Below are 19,588 nucleotides of genomic sequence, written 5' to 3' on the forward strand. Positions count from 1 at the left end.
CACTCAGGTACTATAATATAAGTGCCAATTGTATAATAGTGGCAAGAGAATATTGATTTTCTTTTGAAATGTTTGCATGTACACTCACTGAGCACTTTATTAGGAACACCTACTTATTCATGTGATTATCTAATCAGCCAATCATGTGGCAGCCGTGCAATGCATAAAAGCATGGGTCGGGAGCTTCATCCATCTGTTTTAAATTGCCAAATTTGTTTGTATTGGAATTAAAATAGGTGGTCGATACGATTGAAAAATCAACATCACATTGTATTTGACGGCTAGTTACCGCATTTTGCTCCCACAAAAGTACCAGTGCAGTAGTCAGCTATAGAGCCAGCGGTCGGCTCTTGTGAAACTCACTGATCCAGTGAGCAGCAGTTCTGCAGGTAAAAACGCATTGTTAATGAGACAGGTCAGATTAATTAACGCCTTGTTAATGAGAGAGAAGGGCCAGATTGGTCAAAGCTGACAGGAAGGTGACAGTAACGCAAATAACCACACGTTACAACAGTGGTATGCAGAAGAGCATGTTTGAACACACAACACGTCAAACCTCTGAGTGGATAGGCTACAGCAGTAGAAGTATATCAAAAATAAGTATAATAAATACCTAATGAAGTACTCACTGAGTGTACATATACAGTATTGTGTAAACAGTGGTGACCACCATTTTTTTTTCCTGTGAGAACTGCCATTAAGTACAATATATTTATTTTCCCATGTCAGAAAATAATGCAGCACACATATATTTAACACAAAATGACAGAAAACCTCTAAAACGTTTCCAATGCTCCTTGTAAACATGCTCCAACTAAATTGTCCTCAAAGTTGGGTGCATTTAGTGCTACTCTCGATCCAAGTAAACCCAAACACATTCCATGCTGTTGAGGTCTGGACTCTGGGGTGGCTAGTCCATTGTTCTGAGGACACCACCGGCTTGATGTTCTTAGCAGTGTGCTTGGGCTCATTACTGTATCTTGCTGTGGAATGAATTTGCTCCCAATCAAACATTGACCAGAGGACATTTGCATGATAAGTTAAGATTTGTTTGTATTTGTCAGCAGTCATGATTCAATCAAAGGCAAATCACCAACTCCAGAAACTCCCAAACTTGCACTGATTCTCCTCCATGCTTCACTGATGGTTGTTGACATGGTTCCAGGAGTATTTCATTGCTTCAGCAGTGTACAGCCTTCGCTTACTTACGAAAATCTCAAATGTACTCTCATCGGCCCAAAAAACCTTACTCCACACCTCAGGTTTTGGTGTACAACTGCAAATGTTCTTTAGTTTTGTATGTTTTCTTTTCTCAGTAGTGGCTTTCTGACAGCTACTCTCCTTTCAGACCAATTGCAGTGAGCTGACTTCTCACTTCTCAAGGATTGACAGAAACACCAGATTTTTTTCAGATCTGAAGCAAGAGTGGAGCTTGGTTTTTCTTATCTCTCAAAGATAAAATCTCTACATACTGTCTTTGTTCTGGTGATAGTTTTGGTGGTCTACCAGTTCTTACAAGGTTATTAGGACTCCCATCTTCTCTGCAATAAGCTATTGAACTCCAATTTTTTTCATTCATTGGCCTTTGACTGTCACCTTTCTTATGCATTTGAATGATGTTATGAAAAATAGCTATTTTAGGTGCACATGACAAAGAAAATCTGTAAGTGAGCGAAGGTGTGTTTTGGTAGTTGTTTGTTTGAATGGTAGAGTCACTTCTGAAGGCAAAGTGTTCTGCCATAACATCATTGATACTTTTGTTAGCAATTATTGTTGGGAGGACACAGCCATGAGCTGTTATTTGGAAGGATGGAAGAGTTAAGGTGGTAGTAGGGTGCACAAAAGGAGTGGATAAATACAGATAGATTAGTGGTGTAGGGTTCTCTGAAATGTTCTGCATTATTTCCTGACACTGGAAAAAAAATATATATCTGTACTGAATGGCTGATTTGACTTGAAATTGAATAAATTAAAGTGGGGTCTCTGACTTTATATTCAGTATTTTATAGTTAAAAGCTACTGGGATTCTTGAACAACAAATAGCGTTTTCCTCTATTCACACATTGACAGCACAGTTTAAGGCAAATAAGGTCAAGATTCTGAGCAATCACGTTATTGATGGAACAGCTGGACGAATGTTCTGTGCGTGGGTTCAAGTCTTTGACCTATCCACTTTCCTCAAATTACAAAGCTTTTATGGGCACTAAATTTAACAGGTTCCATCCCATACGGAAACACCAAATTGCTCCGGTTTCATGATTTTTGATTACCAAGTGGATATTCGTTTCATCTGGCCTGGATGATATCCAGCAAAGGAACTGCATATGCAATCCAGCTGTGTTCAATGATGCACTGATTTCAATGGCCAAAGGAATAATTGCGCAATAATGTATTTCAAAAAGACATAGAACGCTTTTAATTACAAACAGTTACAAATAAGCACGATTATAGAAATAAGTGGGATTCGTATTTTGCTTTATACCCTTTTGCCAACACATTTTTCTTCTTTTCTTACCCTTTATGTGCTCGGCTTCAGAGTGTCTCTTTGGCTTCTTTATTTTTCTTTAATTCTCTCCACGCTCCACTTTATTGAAAAGAGTGACACACTTAATTAGCACTCGCAATGCTAAAGGAAATCTCTGGAGGATTGCTGGCTGTCAAAACAGAACTGTGCAATCTGGGGGAACAGATGTAGGACTAATGTAACAAAATTCAGGTCTGGGAGAACGAGGAAGAGGCTGCGGGTTTTTATTTATTTATTTATTTCTTCAACTGGCATTTTTGAAATTGAAAATAGTGTCACTATGCTGTCTGTCTGTTTAAATAAGATAAACTGGCGAGGGGACAGATAAAAAAGAAGCCTTTTTAGAAACTAAATGATGTGGTGAAAACCAATTCAACCGCAAGCCGGCTGGGGTAGATATATGCCAGCTCCACCGGGGTAGGTGCCTTGTTTGCTCGGTGTCATTATTAAACGGATCAAACGCAATCGGCTCAGCCCCCCCCCTCCCCAGACAGATTACCGCATCGTACATACGTGCAAAGGTACGCAAACCATCTTATAACTCCCAGAAAAAAAACACGATTCCATGGTTAAACATTTGCTCTGTTACTGTAACCTGCACACGTATACCAGACCAGCACCTCATTTCAATATTTCAGAGCCTGTGTTGTGCACTCGGGGGGTCAGTGTCTGTACACGTGTCATAGGGAGCTAAGGGCTCCTTTGCCTTTAGCTTGCTTTGCTCTCGTCCACCATGTGCTCCCCATTATGTTTCTATATCCTAAAACCATTCAGCCTATAGCAGAGTATCGTTTTTTTGCCTCCAATAAGAATATTCTCATGTAATATGTTCCATATGTGCTCATGTTTTCTCAAACTCTCTCTCTCTTTCTCTCACAGAACTCCACCCTGACCATAGAGGAATTTCATTCCAAACTTCAAGAAGCTACAAACTTCCCTCTACGACCTTTTGTCATCCCATTTCTAAAGGTACTGCGCAACTAACTGATCTGGAAACCGTTTGAATAGTTCTGAAGCTATGTGCATATTTCGGTTACCGTTTCTTTTTCAAAGTGAATGGGAGAAAGGAGAAAGGCATAATTTGACATTTCCGAGTGAGCCCAGCAGCTCTGTGTCTGAAGGGATTTTTGTTACTTTTTGCCATATTTTATTACTGTAGGTTTCATTCATTTGACTGAAACCTTCAGTAGAGAAGCATCATTTTTTGTTATTTTGGATTAGGCCGACTCCAGTTTAGGTCATCAGTTGCATCCAGGTAATAGTTTGCACATTAGTAGCAATATGATATGAAATTCTTAATATTTCTATATTGGAAGTCCACAATCATGCTTAGAAAATTGCTGCGTTAGTATAGTTAATTAACAATAATAAGAAACAACAGCTCAGAAGTAAAGACAATTATAAAAGCAAATAGCTAGTAGTCTTACATCATTGCACTGTGCAATTAGATAATTGCAGGCCTTGCATTATGTAAAAATATAAAATGTGGCAACACCACAACTCTAATGATGTAACTGAGAGAATTACAGATATTGTTTATCTTCACTACATGTACTGTAGAGTATGTATGGGTCAGCTGGGCTTTTATCCAGCTGGTTATGAAACCACTGATACGGTGTGGGTCCATGGCAGAGTTAAACCCTGGAGGGATGAGGTCAGTTGTGTGCTATCTCTTGTGGTTTCATAGCTGGCTAATGACATGGCATATTGACTCATATCATTCTAATGCATTTTGTCTTGAATGTTACTAAGGTAACAAGTCCATGAGGCAATATTCACATAGACTGGATTAGATTACATGGATGTACTGGAATATCACAGTTTGGTGCTTACTGTGGACTGTGTCAGAATGTCCTCAACTGATCTAGATAAAATATAATGCTTGGTATCTACAGCCCAACATTTTCTTTGATTTTGTTTTTTTTTTTGCCCCTCTACCCGGAGAGAAATGTCAGCTTTTCTGTTGCAACAGCTTCATGATTGATATTTTCTCTCTCTGCTCCGAAATATGAGCTGGATCGTCTGTGTCCAGCTCATGTCCGAAAACATGATGAATTGTACCCCAGAACATCTCTGTACATGAAGAAAGTTGTCTTTCGTTTCATCATCTCAGTAGAAACTGCAGGATGTCTGTGCTACAGAAATGTCTTCCATGAGGGTCATGGCAGCTGAGAGTAGCATACGAGAACACTGCCAGAACTCTCTCACTACTGTCCTCCATATGGCTATTTTATCATTGAGTCAGAGTGGTTGGAGTCAAAGTTGCAACTTTTTTCCTTTTCTAATTTTAGTGCTTTTCCTCAAAGGAGCCTTTAATGACAAATACCATATGGCGGTGGGACTGTGGGGTTTTTATAAGTGCATTCAAACGCAGCTGCAACAATATGCATTAGAGTCTTAGTTTCATTAGGCTAATGTCACCTACCGACCCTCGCTTCCATTTTGTGTTTATGGTGAAACATTTACTGGAAGGATATTACAAACTCTTCTAATGATGTAATTTGGGACCAAAACAAGAGGCAACAGGACAGCTTCGGGTTACCTTGCCTTTCAAAAGCCTGCTTTTATGGGGCCAGAATCATAAACCAGTTATTGAGCTTGTTATGCATGTGTGGATTTGAAAATCTTAGTGAGATGACTCACTGAAAAATGTATATAAAATGCTTGCCTACAAGTGTAAAAGACCATTTCATGTTCAGCAACAACTGAGCAACATGTATGGCATATGTAGAAATCGAACGTTCCTAAGACTTTACTGTGAATATGAATGCATTTTTAATTTTCTTTGAAATGAATTTTAAGTACATAGTATACATTTATATTTCCTCGCTCAGGAAAGCACATTAACAATACAGCACATACAAGCACTCACACAACAGCAACACAATAATAAAATATAAAAAGTTAGTAATAGCGTGATTAATCCACTAACAACTTCTAAGAATGAGTATTGTTACCTAATATAACTACAGAATGTGGCTTTGGAATAAACTCAGCTCACATTTTTGTGGTTGTTGTAATTCTGTGTAATTACAATAGTGACACTATTTCAATGCTCTCTATAAATCAATGCTTAATATTAAACCAATTAGGCATTTTACAATACATTAAGGTGATGTCAGTAGAAGCCAACAATAATGTCATATAGTATGTAAAAATGTATATACTGTATGTAAAAATAATCTTATGGGAATGTGATGATTCTGTAAGGGCACTACATGAAGTAAATGCAATTTTGAAAAGATTGCCATGAAAATCCGTGTCAACAGTTCATAATGTGATTCTTTTCTAACACTATAAGCCCAAAAGGAAGCCATCTCTGCAGTAAGAAGAAATGGCACTAGCTAATGCTAGTTTATATGTGGGGTGAAGGGCTTTCTTACATTAGCATGTTAGCCGTTTTTAGCGTTGTCTTGATATTGAGTAGTTTCTTGAATTTCTTTCCTTGCTCCATATATTATAGGCCAGTCTGACAGTATGAAGTGTGAGCAATTAAAATGACCTTCGGTAAATTAAAGCTTGGGGGGTCAGTGGGGTTAAAGCAATCCAGGTTTGCTGTAATTGGTATCATAAACTATTAACGGACCATTAACTTAAACAGCTATTGGCACAGTCAGTGATTGGCGCCTGTTATTTCTCAGATACCAAATTTTTATGTTTTCCTCTGTTTTCAAACAGGGGCTATTCAAAGCATAAAATTCATAAATTTGAGCCTTTTCTTTCAAAAAAATCTAGAAATAGTATTCATCTTTAGAAATGGAATTATTCCACTCATGTTTTTTTTTTTTAAGAAACATTGACTTCCAGCAGCCATTCATTTTCACAATAGGTTGGAAGCACAAATAACAGTGTCTGTAATACTTGTCTGGTTATTACTGTCATGCTGTTCAATTGCTCATGCTAATGAATTGATGATGAGAGTACTCTTGGTTTGTTTTTGTAGATCGAAGTTGGCTGAATATTTATTGAAAAGTCCTTCAGAGCTCTACTTGCTATTCAAAGTACAATGAGGGCTTGATTGCAAGTATTCTTGAAGTTGTACACCAGTGAAGCAACAAAGGTAGAGAGCTTTGTCTGAGTATAGTCAAAGAGCCTGGAGAGAAAGCTTTTACTGAAGTGTCTCAGAAGCCTCTCAGAATTTGGTCAGCCACACTGGCCCCCAATTTCATTAAGAAAACCTTTCATCTGCTGTAAAATGTTCCATGGAATGGCTTTGATGTTGTGCATTTCTGGTCTTCTCTCGCACAGTGTTTACAAACAGTTACCTCCTCGCTTTCAGGGACAAAGCAAAATGCCATCCACTTCTAAAACCACCTACTTTGATGGTGCTTCCTGCAGTTATGCTGGTTTACACATCCTCTTTTCAGTCACTCGGAAGCCAAAGAGTGCTTTAGCACTTGATGGGTCAGGAAATGCTTTCTATTAGATTCAAAGAGCTACACTGGGAACTCTAAAGATGAGAAGAGAATGTTGCTCCAGATTTGCATCCATTGGAAGCCATGCATTAAATGGGTATTACCTTAAAAAAACATCGTGAAATCAGCTAGGCTATGGCTGAGCAGACATATGCAAAGTAGAGTGTGGTGGCTAAAGGACGGAAGGGATTGAGGACAAAACTGTGTCTCCCCCTACAGGCCAACCTACCGTTACTGCAGCGGGAGCTCCTGCACTGTGCACGGCTGGCCAAGCAGAACCCAGCTCAGTACCTGGCTCAGCACGAGCAGTTGCTCCTCGACACCAGTACCACCTCTCCGGTGGACTCTTCCGAACTGCTGCTGGACGTCAACGAAAACGGCAAGAGGAGGACCCCCGACAGGTGAGGCCCGGACCCCCCCCTCCTCCCCGAATTCTCAGAAGCCTCTGATTTTGACAGCTATTCTGAGAGTTAGACGCCATAGACTGTGACAGCGGTCACATTCATTGACCGTATCATTTTATTTTACTGGCTGTCGCCGACGCTAGTGTAGCGTTAAACACATAATAAAGCACACATAAGAGACAAGAGTTTATTCAACTGCCATTTTCCATTGAAGAATCTGCCAATTTCCATTGAATGTATGTATGTGTGAATCTATGGTGTGACATCAAGAAAGAAAGAGACACTGATTTACTGAAGGTGACATTGATTTGTCACATATTTTCATTTGATTTCTATGTTTACTCCATCGCAGAAAGCCACGGTACATAGTTTCAAGCTACAGTACGAGGCATATGTGCTATAACGTAACGGATCTTTATTATTCCTTGCAATAGTGGCAGGGGAGAGCCAATTTCTGTTCGTCAGCAAGCTCCTCTCCAATGCGAGCCTCGGGACCAGGCTCTTGCAGGTCTTGCGAGTGCACTCAGTCCCTTTCGGTGTGCCTGGTTTTGTTCTAAATTACTTTTTTCGTGAACAGTTGGGTCTTTGTGTTCCAGCATGAAATTACACAGGTTCCCCAGTGGCAGCTGCCATATGAACTGTAGATGGTAGCTCCCTTGGAGGACAACAGGCCTGTTTCGGCGCGGAGAAGGGGAATCTGCGCCACGCACATCATTGCCCGCCTCGTGTCTCGCGTCGCGGTCCGTTGAGTTTTCGGAGGCGCTCTTTAATGGAGCAGAACCCAGCGTTTCTGGAGGTTTTGCGGGACACATCTGGAGAACGCGGGCGCAGTCCCCAGCCAGCGTGGCAGCATGGCTGGCTTTCTGATTTGGTCCCGTAATGACATGCTGTTACTCAGTCTACTGGAATTGCAATGAAACGTGCAAGCCAGTAGTGATGATCGTAAAACTAAAGTGAGCGCTTTTTTTTTTTTTGTGAAAAATGAATGGGTCTGTTATGAATTGCAGAAAACGAGGATGAATTATTGGTTCTGCTATTTCCTAAATGCGTAATCCAGAGCATATTGTACTTTTTTATTTGTCTATTTTTGCAGAAAAGAAAATGTACTCAAAAAATGTACACGAACAATTGTCACCTTAGGCCTTTGTTGCTGTAAGAAGTTTGCATGTGACGCCTTTTTGTAATTCCTGCATATTTGTGAGATCTGAGAGGCATGGAGAGTGAGCCTAGGGAAATCGCTAGTAACGTATACAGATGAGCCCCTTCTCCAATCCGGCTTGCTAAGCTGGATTTTTCTGCTTAGTTTGGCTTTGCTTTGTTGTAGGAAAAATTGGAATGCTGGAATTTGAATTGGAAACACTACTCTTAATCATTGAATACAATGCAAGAGCATTCCAGCCTTTCATTATCAAAGGCAGCGGTCGGAATATGCAGTAAGCGCGCATTTCACACTGTCAATGACATTTACCCAATGGTAAATTTACAATACATTTTAATAATTCAATATATTCGCCACTGTGGCTTGGTAAATATTTGGCAAAAGCTGTATCCTCTTTAAACTGACCAACGTTGCATGGAAAAAATATCTTCTCGGAGGACAGAAGCGCTCGTGTTGGGGGAAGGGAGTTGTGGGTGCATATGGTCTGCCGTGAATGAGGATTTTGAGTCCATAAAACAGCTCGTTAAGATGCTCAATCTGTTTCTGCCGTGATGCGGGGAGCCATACGTCAGAGAAACGGGGGTGCGGATGTTGTCGGGGGATGGGGTCCGGGGATCTGCAGATGCCCCCGGTGAGTGGCAAGGGTGCGGAAGATGTGGAGACGCCGCGCTCGGTGGAGGTTCTGCTCCCTCCTCTGTGGACCCTTCGGATGACTGATCTGTCACGCCTTCCCCTTCCGGGATACCCCGTGGCTGACATTTAAATGTGACAGAAGGAAAGCGAATTTCAATGAAAAATGTAGCGCTCGCTCGCCTAGCGCCGCGGTGTGTTGTTCTCAGGAGTCTAACGTTCATATTCGGTCGTGACTGTGCCCTCTTTTCTTTGTTTGTTGTGATAGAAAATTCTGGAGAGAATGTTTCTACTTGGTGGATCACCTACAGTGTGTGAGCTGGGTTTTTAGCTGGGATAGTTCTTATCTCGATCCCCGAAAAAGTATTAATGGTGCTGGTTGGCACGTTGAGCTGATATCAACACAGATGTATGGTTGAGCATGCAGTTTGCAACCGAGTTCATTAAAGGGGTAATTAAAGACTTCAAATGAGGGGTGGCAATACAGAATGATACGGAATTTCAAACAGAACAGGCTGTTGTCATGTCTGGACATGTTAATAGTAAATGTGTCCCCTGCTGAAAAAACAGCTTAAGCTAGGTTTTGAAACAAGCTACCAGCACTAGCTGGTTGACCAGCTCATACCCAGCTCGACCAGCTTTATGACCAGCCTGGCCATGCTGGTTGACCAGCTCATACCCAGCTAGACCAGCTTTATGACCAGCTCAATCCTCAAGCTGGCATAGCTGGATTTTACAGCTGGGCTCTTCTCTCCCCTTTCTGGACAGAACCAAAGAGAACGGCTTTGACCGGGAGCCTTTGCACCCAGACCACCCCAGCAAGAGGCCCTGCACGATCAGTCCTGGCCAGCGCTACAGCCCCAGCAACGGGCTCTCCTACCAGCCCAACGGCCTGCCTCATCCCACACCACCCCCACCTCAGCACTACCGCCTGGATGACATGGCCATCGCACACCACTACAGGGACACCTACAGGCACCCCAACCCCCGTGACCTCAGGGATCGCGCCCGGCCTCTGGGTAAGCTCCTCAGGATCCCAGTAAACCTAGAAGCCCATGTACATGCAGGGCGTCCCTGGTCTGAGTGGGTTAGATTAGCTGGGGGTATACCAGACCTGGGTGATATACTGTCTATAATTGTTTTGGATTCAAATACGTTTCTGTGCTCAATTGATCTTGCCTGGTGTAATTGAGCCAACCATGAGGACTTTGTAGTAGAGTATTTCATAGGTTCCAGTACACCAGACAAGCTTAGTAAAGCATAGAAAAGTATTTGAATCAAAAACAATTATGTATTTGACCCAGGTTTGAGTCCATTTTTTTATATTAGACTATGCAGGTCTGTGCCCCACAATCCAATCCAAGCGAAGTGTTCATACAGCCAGCACATTGATATGTTTAGAGTGGTGGAGCCCTGTTTCTTGCCTCTGAATGCAGTCCCTCAAACGTGGCAGCAGAGCCTGAGGACATGAAGGCCCTAATGAAGTGAGAAAGGTCCTGAAGTAGATCTTCTCTCCCGCAGGACGAGAGTTGACCCATGAAGCATACCCTCAGGAAGCTCATAACGGCACATTGCCCATTCCAAAAATACAAGGGAAAAGATGAATTTACTCGATGATATACGTTTATAGGGGGCCTGTCGTTCCCCCTCCGACCCTTCCCTAGAAGTGACTGGCCTGCAGGCATGCTGGGAAAAGCGAGAGCGCACGGTTGAGGGATGGAAGGTGTCGGCGTGGGTGAAGGATGAGGGCGGCACAAGTCGCCGGTGACTCACTGCGAATGTAATGAGCAGGATGAATGAAAGCGAGGTCCCCCGCACCCCAGCCGTCCTCCACCTCCCAAAGCGGCCTCTGTTGTAATTCGTCCCTTTGCTTCTGACAGGGATGCACGGCACTCGACAGGAGGAAGTCATCGATCACAGGCTCACTGACAGGGAATGGGCAGAGGAGTGGAAGCACCTTGACCATGTAAGAAAAGTAATAACATTTTTTATTACTAAGACTGTTCAAGTGTATGTCTCTGTACTGTGTGTGTCAGAAATACAAATGTATCCCCGTGCATTTGCGTACACTGGGTCAAGGACAAGCGGGGACATTTTTTGGAAAAGTTTAGTGATATATATTGATAGGGATCTATAGCAAGCAAAGAATTGAAGTGTGAAGGGTTTTAATTAACTGTTAGAGTAGTATTTCGCACACACACACTCACACACACACACATACACACACACACACACACACACACAGTATATGTACAGCAGGCTCCAGAATTAATGGCACCCTTGATAAATATACTGGAAACAATACTTTTATTTAAATAAACTTTATTTTTTAAGTAGTGTGCTTTATCAATGGATTCAAGACTTACATTTTTCAAATAAAAAAAACTTATTTCCCCAAAAAACAGATGGAATCTAATTTTGTGGAATTCATTATGCCTTTGATCTAACTAGTACCCTGGACCACTGGCAGCAAAACATCACCAAAACATCAATGACCCACATCCATATTTGACTGTAGGTATGAGGTGCTTCTCCTTGTATAGATTCCTCTTTTGTCGGCTAGAATAATGATGGTGTTTATAGCCAAAAGGTTACATTTTGATCTTATCTGACCTCTTGCAGTCATAATTCCAATGACGTTGGTGAACTCCAGATGCTTGGTTCTGTTTATTGTGCTCAGTAAGGGCTTTCTTCATGCAACCCTTCCAAGAGTTTGTTGATATGGAGGCATTTTATGGTTGTTTTTGAGACTTGGTGACCCCAAAATTCTGTTCCTTTAGATTGAGATTAACTTCATTGAAGTTGTATTACAAGTTTGATGTTATGTACAATAATTGTTAGGGGTGGCAATAATTTTGATACCTATGGCTTACAGAAAAACATTTGATTACTAAATAAAATCATTGAAATGTATGTAGTATTATTACGTGATGTTTGTTACATTATGTAGTATTATTACATTATGTTTGTTAAATTATATGATTAATGTTATAGTTTAACGTAACGTTACATATTATTATCTGTGTTGTTTACAAAATAATAGCCTTTTTTTCACGGTGCCAATAATTCTGGAGCCCACGGTATATTCATTTTTTACCAAGTTTTGACATTTGTATTTCAACTTGGCTTTTGAGATTCATATCTTATCACGTTTTCTGATTTTTTAAATCAGTGTTGAAAATGAGCTTACTCTTCAGTCTCCATGCCGCATACAGAATAGCAGATTTACAGTAGGGTTTTAACACAAAGAAATTGCTTATGCATGGAAATCTCTGAAAACAGATTTTTATCTTCTATGTAAACATACTCAGGAAAAAATAAGTATTACAGATGTATTAGAGATGTACCCAGCATGCAAAATATTAGGAGATGCTGTGTAAGCTTGGCAGGATTGGATTTAAATTGGAAAACAATGTTAAAATTTACAAATCAACTACATTTGCATCAAACCCATCCCTCTACAGAAAAAGGTTATGCATTTTCAGCTAGGATTATGTCTAAGATTGATTTTGAAACATATGTTAGCTTTCCACCAACGTATCACAAAGACATGTGCACATCAGGAGTACACAAAACATGTTAAATAGATTCATAGTTTACACGGTACTTTATTCAAACCATGGAAGAGCAAGGAACTTCAGACAATTGCACTCTTTCTATGTAGAACCAGAAATTCTGAATGACTATCAGTACATTCTGAATGACGAGCATGCAATATGGTATGGTAATCAACATATACAGTATATGCATATGTACTCTGTATGTACGTATTATGTATATGAAACCAGATTGCAAATAGTTATGGGTAGTTGATAAAGGTGAATAAAACACTTAATATCTTACAATCCTGTCCTGTCAAGTTGAGTCTATGAATCTGTGTTTGTTTGTGCCCCAGTTTGTCTGCCCTATATCTGTTTCGCACTGTTTAATCTATATTCAGTGATTATTTGTTTCTTTAAGATAAAAAAATGTGACAATGAGATCTACAGTTTTGACCTAACAGGTCAACTCTGTGCATGTGATTTTCATTCACTTCTGATTAGCCTTCAGCCAAAAGCACTGCCCAGCCAGCCAAGCGTTTACCTGTTAGCCTGTATGCCCTGCCAGTTAGCCTGTGTACCCTGCCAGTTAGCTTGTGTACCCTGCCAGTTAGCCTGTGTACCCCAGCTGTTAGCCTGTGTGTCTTGCCAGTTAGCCTGTGTACCCTGCCAGTTAGCTTGTGTACCCTGCCAGTTAGCCTGTGTGCCCTGCCTGTTAGCATGTGTACCCTGTCAGTTAGCCTGTGTACCCCACCTGTTAGCCTATGTACCCTGCCTGTTAGCCTGTGTGTCCTGCCTGTTAGCCTGTGTACCCTGCCTGTTAGCCTGTGTACCCTGCCAGTTAGCCTATGTACCCCGCCAGTTAGTCTTTGTGCCCTGCCTGTTAGCATGTGTACCCTGTCAGTTAGCCTGTGTACCCCACCTGTTAGCCTATGTACCCTGCCAGTTAGCCTGTGTACCCTGCCAGTTAGCCTGTGTACACTTCCAGTTAGCCTGTGTATCCTGCTAGTTAGCCTATGTGCCCTGCCAGTTAGCCTGTGTACCGCGCCAGTTAGCCTGTGTACCCCGCCAGTTAGCCTCTGTACCCTGCCAGTTGGCCTGTGTGCCCTGCCTGTTAGCCTGTGTACTCAGCCTGTTTCCGCCTGCAGCTGCTGAACTGCATCATGGACATGGTGGAGAAGACCCGGCGCTCCCTCACCGTTCTGCGGCGTTGCCAGGAGGCTGACCGAGAGGAACTCAACTACTGGATCCGTCGATACAGTGATGCCGAGGACCTGAAGAAGGGCAGCAGCAGCAGCAGCAGCCAGTCTAGGCAGCAGAGTCCCGGCAGCCAAGAGGGCTCCACGCCAGGTACAGTCTTTAACATCTGCACTTGCTGATTGCTGACTTTGCCAGGGTTTTTGTAGCACCACAAAGACCAAGTGGCATCATACTCAATTGAGACCTCGTATAATTTGCCTGCTACGTATTATCACAGTTTTATCACAAATGAGCAGATATAATGGTTAATATATTGACCTGCATAAGCGAACTATTACCTCTACACCAAGACTCTACCACCAGTGTAAGTCAATGCTTGTCATTGTGCCAAACTTGCATTTGGTCTGCAAATAATTTTGTGATGATGAGAATTAATAGTACTTGCGTATTAGCATAAATTATGAGGTAGTATTTTTCTTCCTTCTTTTAGAAATACACAGGGAGTTGCTCCACAGACCCGTATCAGGATATGTGCCTGAAGAAATCTGGAAAAAAGCTGGTGAGCACTGCATGCACGCATTTACCTCTGTGCGCGAGGGTGTATGTCAAATGGAATCAAAATTGTCATTCCGTCTCAGACGTCTTGTGGCACGTTTAATCCCAAGTGGCCTTTGGAAGGAAGGAAAATCAAAGGGAAATTATTCAGTCTTTTTCTGGCTCTGAATGAGAAAGTCTTTTAAACTTCAGTCAGTCACCTCAGTGTCTGTGTTACTACAGAGAGAAGGCTGGAAACTTGGACAGTCATGCAGTACTTTGAGATTTACAGTAGCCAACCAATGAAATTCCACTGCAAACTATGCTCTGCATCCAAATATGATGTCAGATCTTAAAGTTATTATATGATTTATATTGTGGTGAAGTGACCTATGTATGCAATCTCAAAAGGGCAATGGTTAAGCTATCATTGCTAGTATTGCTTTTTAACTTGAGAAACACTACTGTTTTCGTTATATAGTGATGTGCCTTAGTGATTTGCCATGGATTGTATTTTTCCCTTCACCAATAAATATGTCCTCAGAAACTATTTCAGTGAGTTTAATGCATCAGGTTTAGGCTGTGCGCAGAGCTTCAGTGGTTTAAAACATTCAAGGAAAAAATATGTTCTTAAGTCTAGAATACCACACATTACATGCATTGGTGGGGTACTTACAGTAGTTGATATTTGTATTGCTCGGAGTTATGTAGGGGTTTCTTTGCTATAATATGTCCCAGTCTAGTTTTTAAGAAATTGTTATTAGGCCTCTGAAAAACAATGCATTATATTGACACCTTCCCATCTCCTCTATTCCAGTGGGGACTCAACTTATGAGCATGGTGCCAGGCAGGATAGAACATTGTTCAATGTAAATTTAGGAAATGCTTCAAATAGGCTTTTTTCTTTTTATGTCTCCCAGAGAGGATTGCAGAAAATTCAGGAGCTATGCCTTTTTGCATTGTTTTTTCCCTGCAAAGGCAAAATGTTTACAGTTGGTAATAAATATTCAGGCGCCTAGCACAATGTCCTACCAGCTCTCGTTTACTGATCTGCATGTGCCTTTGGGACCACAATAGAAATGCATAATTTAAATATAAATTGCCTGATTTACATATACAATTAGTCAAGCTGCAGCCTTGATCAGAGTGCAGAAATATTGTCCTGTTGCCATTTTGATGGAATTTTAATTGACCTTGAATATTCAGAGTAACATTCATTCAAAATCTATATGCCGTTCCCTGAAATCCACTGATGATATGAATGATATGTTTTTTTAAAAACAAATAAGGGAAAAAAATTACATTTGAACATGTTAGTATGCTACAATTACAAAATGAAGGTAAAAAGTTGAATAGCAGTGGTTTGTTAGCTATTGTTAGGCCCAATTAATTTTATAAATTTGAATGTAATTAAACTAAAAACATATAGAGGACTCTTTTATTTATTGTAACACATAAGCAAAATAGGCTGGAGTTGTGCTTAATTAGTGGCACATTTATTACCCTTTGATTTAATCCTGAAATTGAAGTGTCCTTTATTTCAGAAATAAGTATGACATAATGACGATAGCTTGACACAATGTGCAAGTTACTTGATGTTCCATGTATTGTACACGTGGAGGTTTCAAAGCAGTGTCAAATCTCACCGCAACGGCAGTGTCTGGGGATAGTTTTTTTCGCGAGCCGGCCCTTCAGGGAAGTGCGGTGTCTTTCAGAAGAGGCTGTGAACGAGGTGAAGAGGCAAGCCATGTCGGAGCTGCAGAAGGCTGTGTCGGAGGCGGAGCGCAAGGCCCACGAGATGATCAGCACGGAGCGCGCCAAGATGGAGCGCACGGTGGCCGAGGCCAAGCGGCAGGCGGCCGAGGACGCGCTGTCCGTCATTAATCAGCAGGAGGACTCCAGCGAGGTGAGGCTCTCTCCCCAAGGCCAGCCGCCCCTCGCCAGGCAGTCACAGAACACCTCCACAGGGCAGGACAGTGACAGCAGCAGTGGGTGATCTCAATTCTTATGAATAGTCCCTGAAATCCATTTTAGCTTTTGCATTTTTTTTTTTGTTTGTTTCCCATTAGAGAGTGCTTCTTAAATGCTAATGCTATCAGCCAGTGAAGACTACAGTGAGAGCCGCGGTCATTCAAATGAGAGCATTTGGAATGTCTGTGGGCTCAGTTTTTTAACTGAAGTCTATCAGTTTTTCTAAACTTTGCTCCCTAATGTGGTATACTTTAAGTATTTAAGTATGATCGACGTTTACCTCTGGAAAGTGAAGTGAAAGTGCAGTGAGTGCAGTAGCTGGGATTTTCTTTTTACTTAAGGCATGCTTTCCTTGTAACCGACAGCCTTCTTTGAGTTGCTGGTTAATGCCATGGAATAAGCTAAGCCTCTGTGTCCGTAAAATGATGACAAAAGTTTGACACAAAACTGAAAAAAAAGCAAAACTGTGGGCAAGAAAGATAGCCAATTTACTGATTGCCCACATGAAGGTGCAGATGTGAAATGCTCCAAAAAGATCTCTTCTTGCAGCTCTCAGCTTGCACATTGTATCTTTCGTGAAGAGTCCCTGAATCACAGAAGTACAAAGAGTCTGTCTTTGACAGCCCATCTCAGTATTTTAATGTTAAATTTGTTCCTTGCATCGGAGCTAATTAATGTGAGCTTTGTGCAGTCACGCAACAAGGGATCAGCACCAACACTTGAAGCGTTGCTACCCAAATGCAATTTCGTTTTTTTTTTCTCCTCAGACTGGATTTTACTTAGGAAAGGTGGTACCAATTTGGAAATGGGCAAAGTGGAAGAGGGACTGGAATACTGAAATTAAATCGCAGCGGGGAACTTGAGAAATTAGAATTATTCTCACAGCTCAGTTTAATTGAATGGGCCATGTTTATTTGACTGTCTTTCTGGAGTATAGCTTCAGTCGCTCTTTATAAATGCTGCATCCTGTTCTGGTAAAGATTCAAGGGTATTTCATGTTTGGTGCATATTTGAAGAAAAGTTATGTACAGTACAGCATGGACAGTACTTATATTTATTTACTTTATGTCTTGCTTTATGTCTGCAATACAGTATTCTGCAATACACTTTGTACAAATACAATGTTGTACTGTTTTCCTTTTCAACTGGAATTATTTAGAACAACCACATTTTTCAGGACCAAAATGGTGGTCATTGAAAAACTTACAGGACAATGTTAGGGATAGTGCACCCATTTTTGAAAATATGATATTATTTCACTTAACTCCAAAGTGGTACATAGGACTGTTGTGATGGTGTCCTTACCTTACTGTGCTAGCTGTACTGGATTGCACCAGTGCTAACAATTAGCATGATTCCCAGCTAGCCTTCTTGGAAGTCAAACAAGTAAAATGTGAAATTTCAGCTCCATCAAAATAAACTCTGATTGAGTCATTCATTTTTGGTGTAAGAAGTTTTCTTGCTGTGTCATATTTTAAAAATACATCCTGCAGCTTAAGCATTTGTCGATTTGAGACAGCGTCCATTCGAAGACCTATTAATTCGGTCTCTCTGCTGCCCCCTACACAGAGCTGCTGGAACTGCGGGCGCAAGGCGAGCGAGACGTGTAGCGGCTGCAACACGGCGCGGTACTGTGGCTCTTTCTGCCAACACAAGGACTGGGAGAAGCACCACCACGTGTGCGGACAGACTCTGCAGGCGCAGCAGCAAGGCGAGACGCCGGCTGCGGTCAGCTCCTCGGCCACGCCCAGCAGCGGTGCGGGTAGCCCGGTGGACACCCCGCCCGTGGCCACGCCCCGCTCCACCACCCCGGCCACGCCCTCCGCCATGGAAGCCACGCCGCGCTAAAAACGGCTCCCGCTCATCCCCGTGAAACTCTTTCGCTTTCCACGCCCGCTCAAAGATTTTAAAATTTAAGATGCTTACAAAGAGAGAGGACTGGTCTTGGGAGTGACGGTTATACGCAGAAGGCCAATAACGGGTCATATTGACTTGCCACGATTAAGAACACAAAGATATTCTTTGTTTTTATTATTAATGTCATTGTCGTCGCTATTAATATTATTATCATCGTCGTTGCTATTTTACCTTCCTGTAAATACAAAGCGGAGCCTGAAGAGTCGGCAGAGAATTGCAGATGAGTACATTTGACCTCCCCTCTGTTCCTTTTTCCAGTAGCTGGGATCTGAAACTAGTTGACCTCATTAAAAGATGCTTTACCAAACAGCAAACCAAGGGATTACTAATTGCTGTTGAAAGCAAAAACAGATAATGTTCCGTGTGATGAAGAGACACTGTTTTGAACAATATGTGGCGATTGGAGGTAGGGGGCAGAAAAAAAAACACCACCCCACCACCCCACCTCACCCCACCCCAAGGGCACAAGTGCTGGATAGGGGACTATCCCGGGAAGATGGATGCCATACTTGGCTTACTTGACTGAACTCTGAAAACCCCTCAAAGAAACCTGCAGATGCGCACCAGATTGCCATGAAACCCAGATGTTCACACACACAACCCCCCCCCCCCCCCCCCAACTTCTGAAAGAAGTGTAATAATGTCCAGGTCAGTGGATTGAGGGAGAAGTGAACCTTCATGGCAGAGGGATAAGGATTTGGAGGAACACAGCACTGGATTGGGGAAAAAAATAGAATATACTTATTTATATTTAAATATCATCCCTTTCAGTTCCAGAACAGGATGTGAAGTCATACAGCCTCAGCAAGGCGAGACGAAGCTTCACTTCTAACATTTTCCGCTCGGAGAAGGCCGGGACAAACGACACATCCATGACCATTTAAGGCCCACCTCATGGACACTGTTCAGCCCTTTGACGTCCAGTGTGCCCTCAGCCCCTAGCTTTTTCCTCTCTCCGTTTTTTGTTTTCTAAATATTTCTCATGGTGTAAAAAAAAAAAAAAAAAACACTTGTCCTGTGCAGTTCCCAATGGTGATTTAATGTATATGTGTTGGACAATTGTGAAGATGCATAGTAGTTTAACCATGCCCACAACTTTAGTCTCTTTGTTCCTTGTTGGCGCAAAAAGAAGATTTAACCTTTCTGAGCTGCTTTTATATTTGTATGTATTAGTGATAGTTCTCTAGTAGTTCTATAAGAAGGATTTTTGTTGTCCTCAAGAATACTCTCAGAGCTGCTATTCCAGTCTATTCAGATCTTTTCTGAGAACTAGCATGCTTCATGGAATGCTAACA

At 41.7% G+C, this 19,588-nt stretch overlaps 1 protein-coding gene across 1 annotated transcript in view; it reads left to right on the forward strand.

Annotated features, from left to right (window-relative positions):
- runx1t1 (RUNX1 partner transcriptional co-repressor 1) overlaps positions 1–19,304 on the forward strand; it is a 60,563-nt gene extending 41,259 nt beyond the window's left edge. Inside the window, exons 4-11 of the mRNA XM_061254341.1 lie at positions 3,404–3,493; positions 7,159–7,340; positions 9,901–10,151; positions 11,013–11,098; positions 13,820–14,021; positions 14,362–14,430; positions 16,121–16,311; positions 17,946–19,304. Coding sequence (XP_061110325.1) covers positions 3,404–3,493; positions 7,159–7,340; positions 9,901–10,151; positions 11,013–11,098; positions 13,820–14,021; positions 14,362–14,430; positions 16,121–16,311; positions 17,946–18,224 — 1,350 coding nt within the window. The 3' untranslated portion in view covers positions 18,225–19,304. The remainder of the gene's footprint in view (positions 1–3,403; positions 3,494–7,158; positions 7,341–9,900; positions 10,152–11,012; positions 11,099–13,819; positions 14,022–14,361; positions 14,431–16,120; positions 16,312–17,945) is intronic.
- The last annotated feature ends 284 nt before the right edge of the window (positions 19,305–19,588 follow it).

Source organism: Conger conger, chromosome 9 (assembly GCF_963514075.1).
Source record: "Conger conger chromosome 9, fConCon1.1, whole genome shotgun sequence".
Lineage (NCBI taxonomy): Eukaryota > Metazoa > Chordata > Actinopteri > Anguilliformes > Congridae > Conger > Conger conger.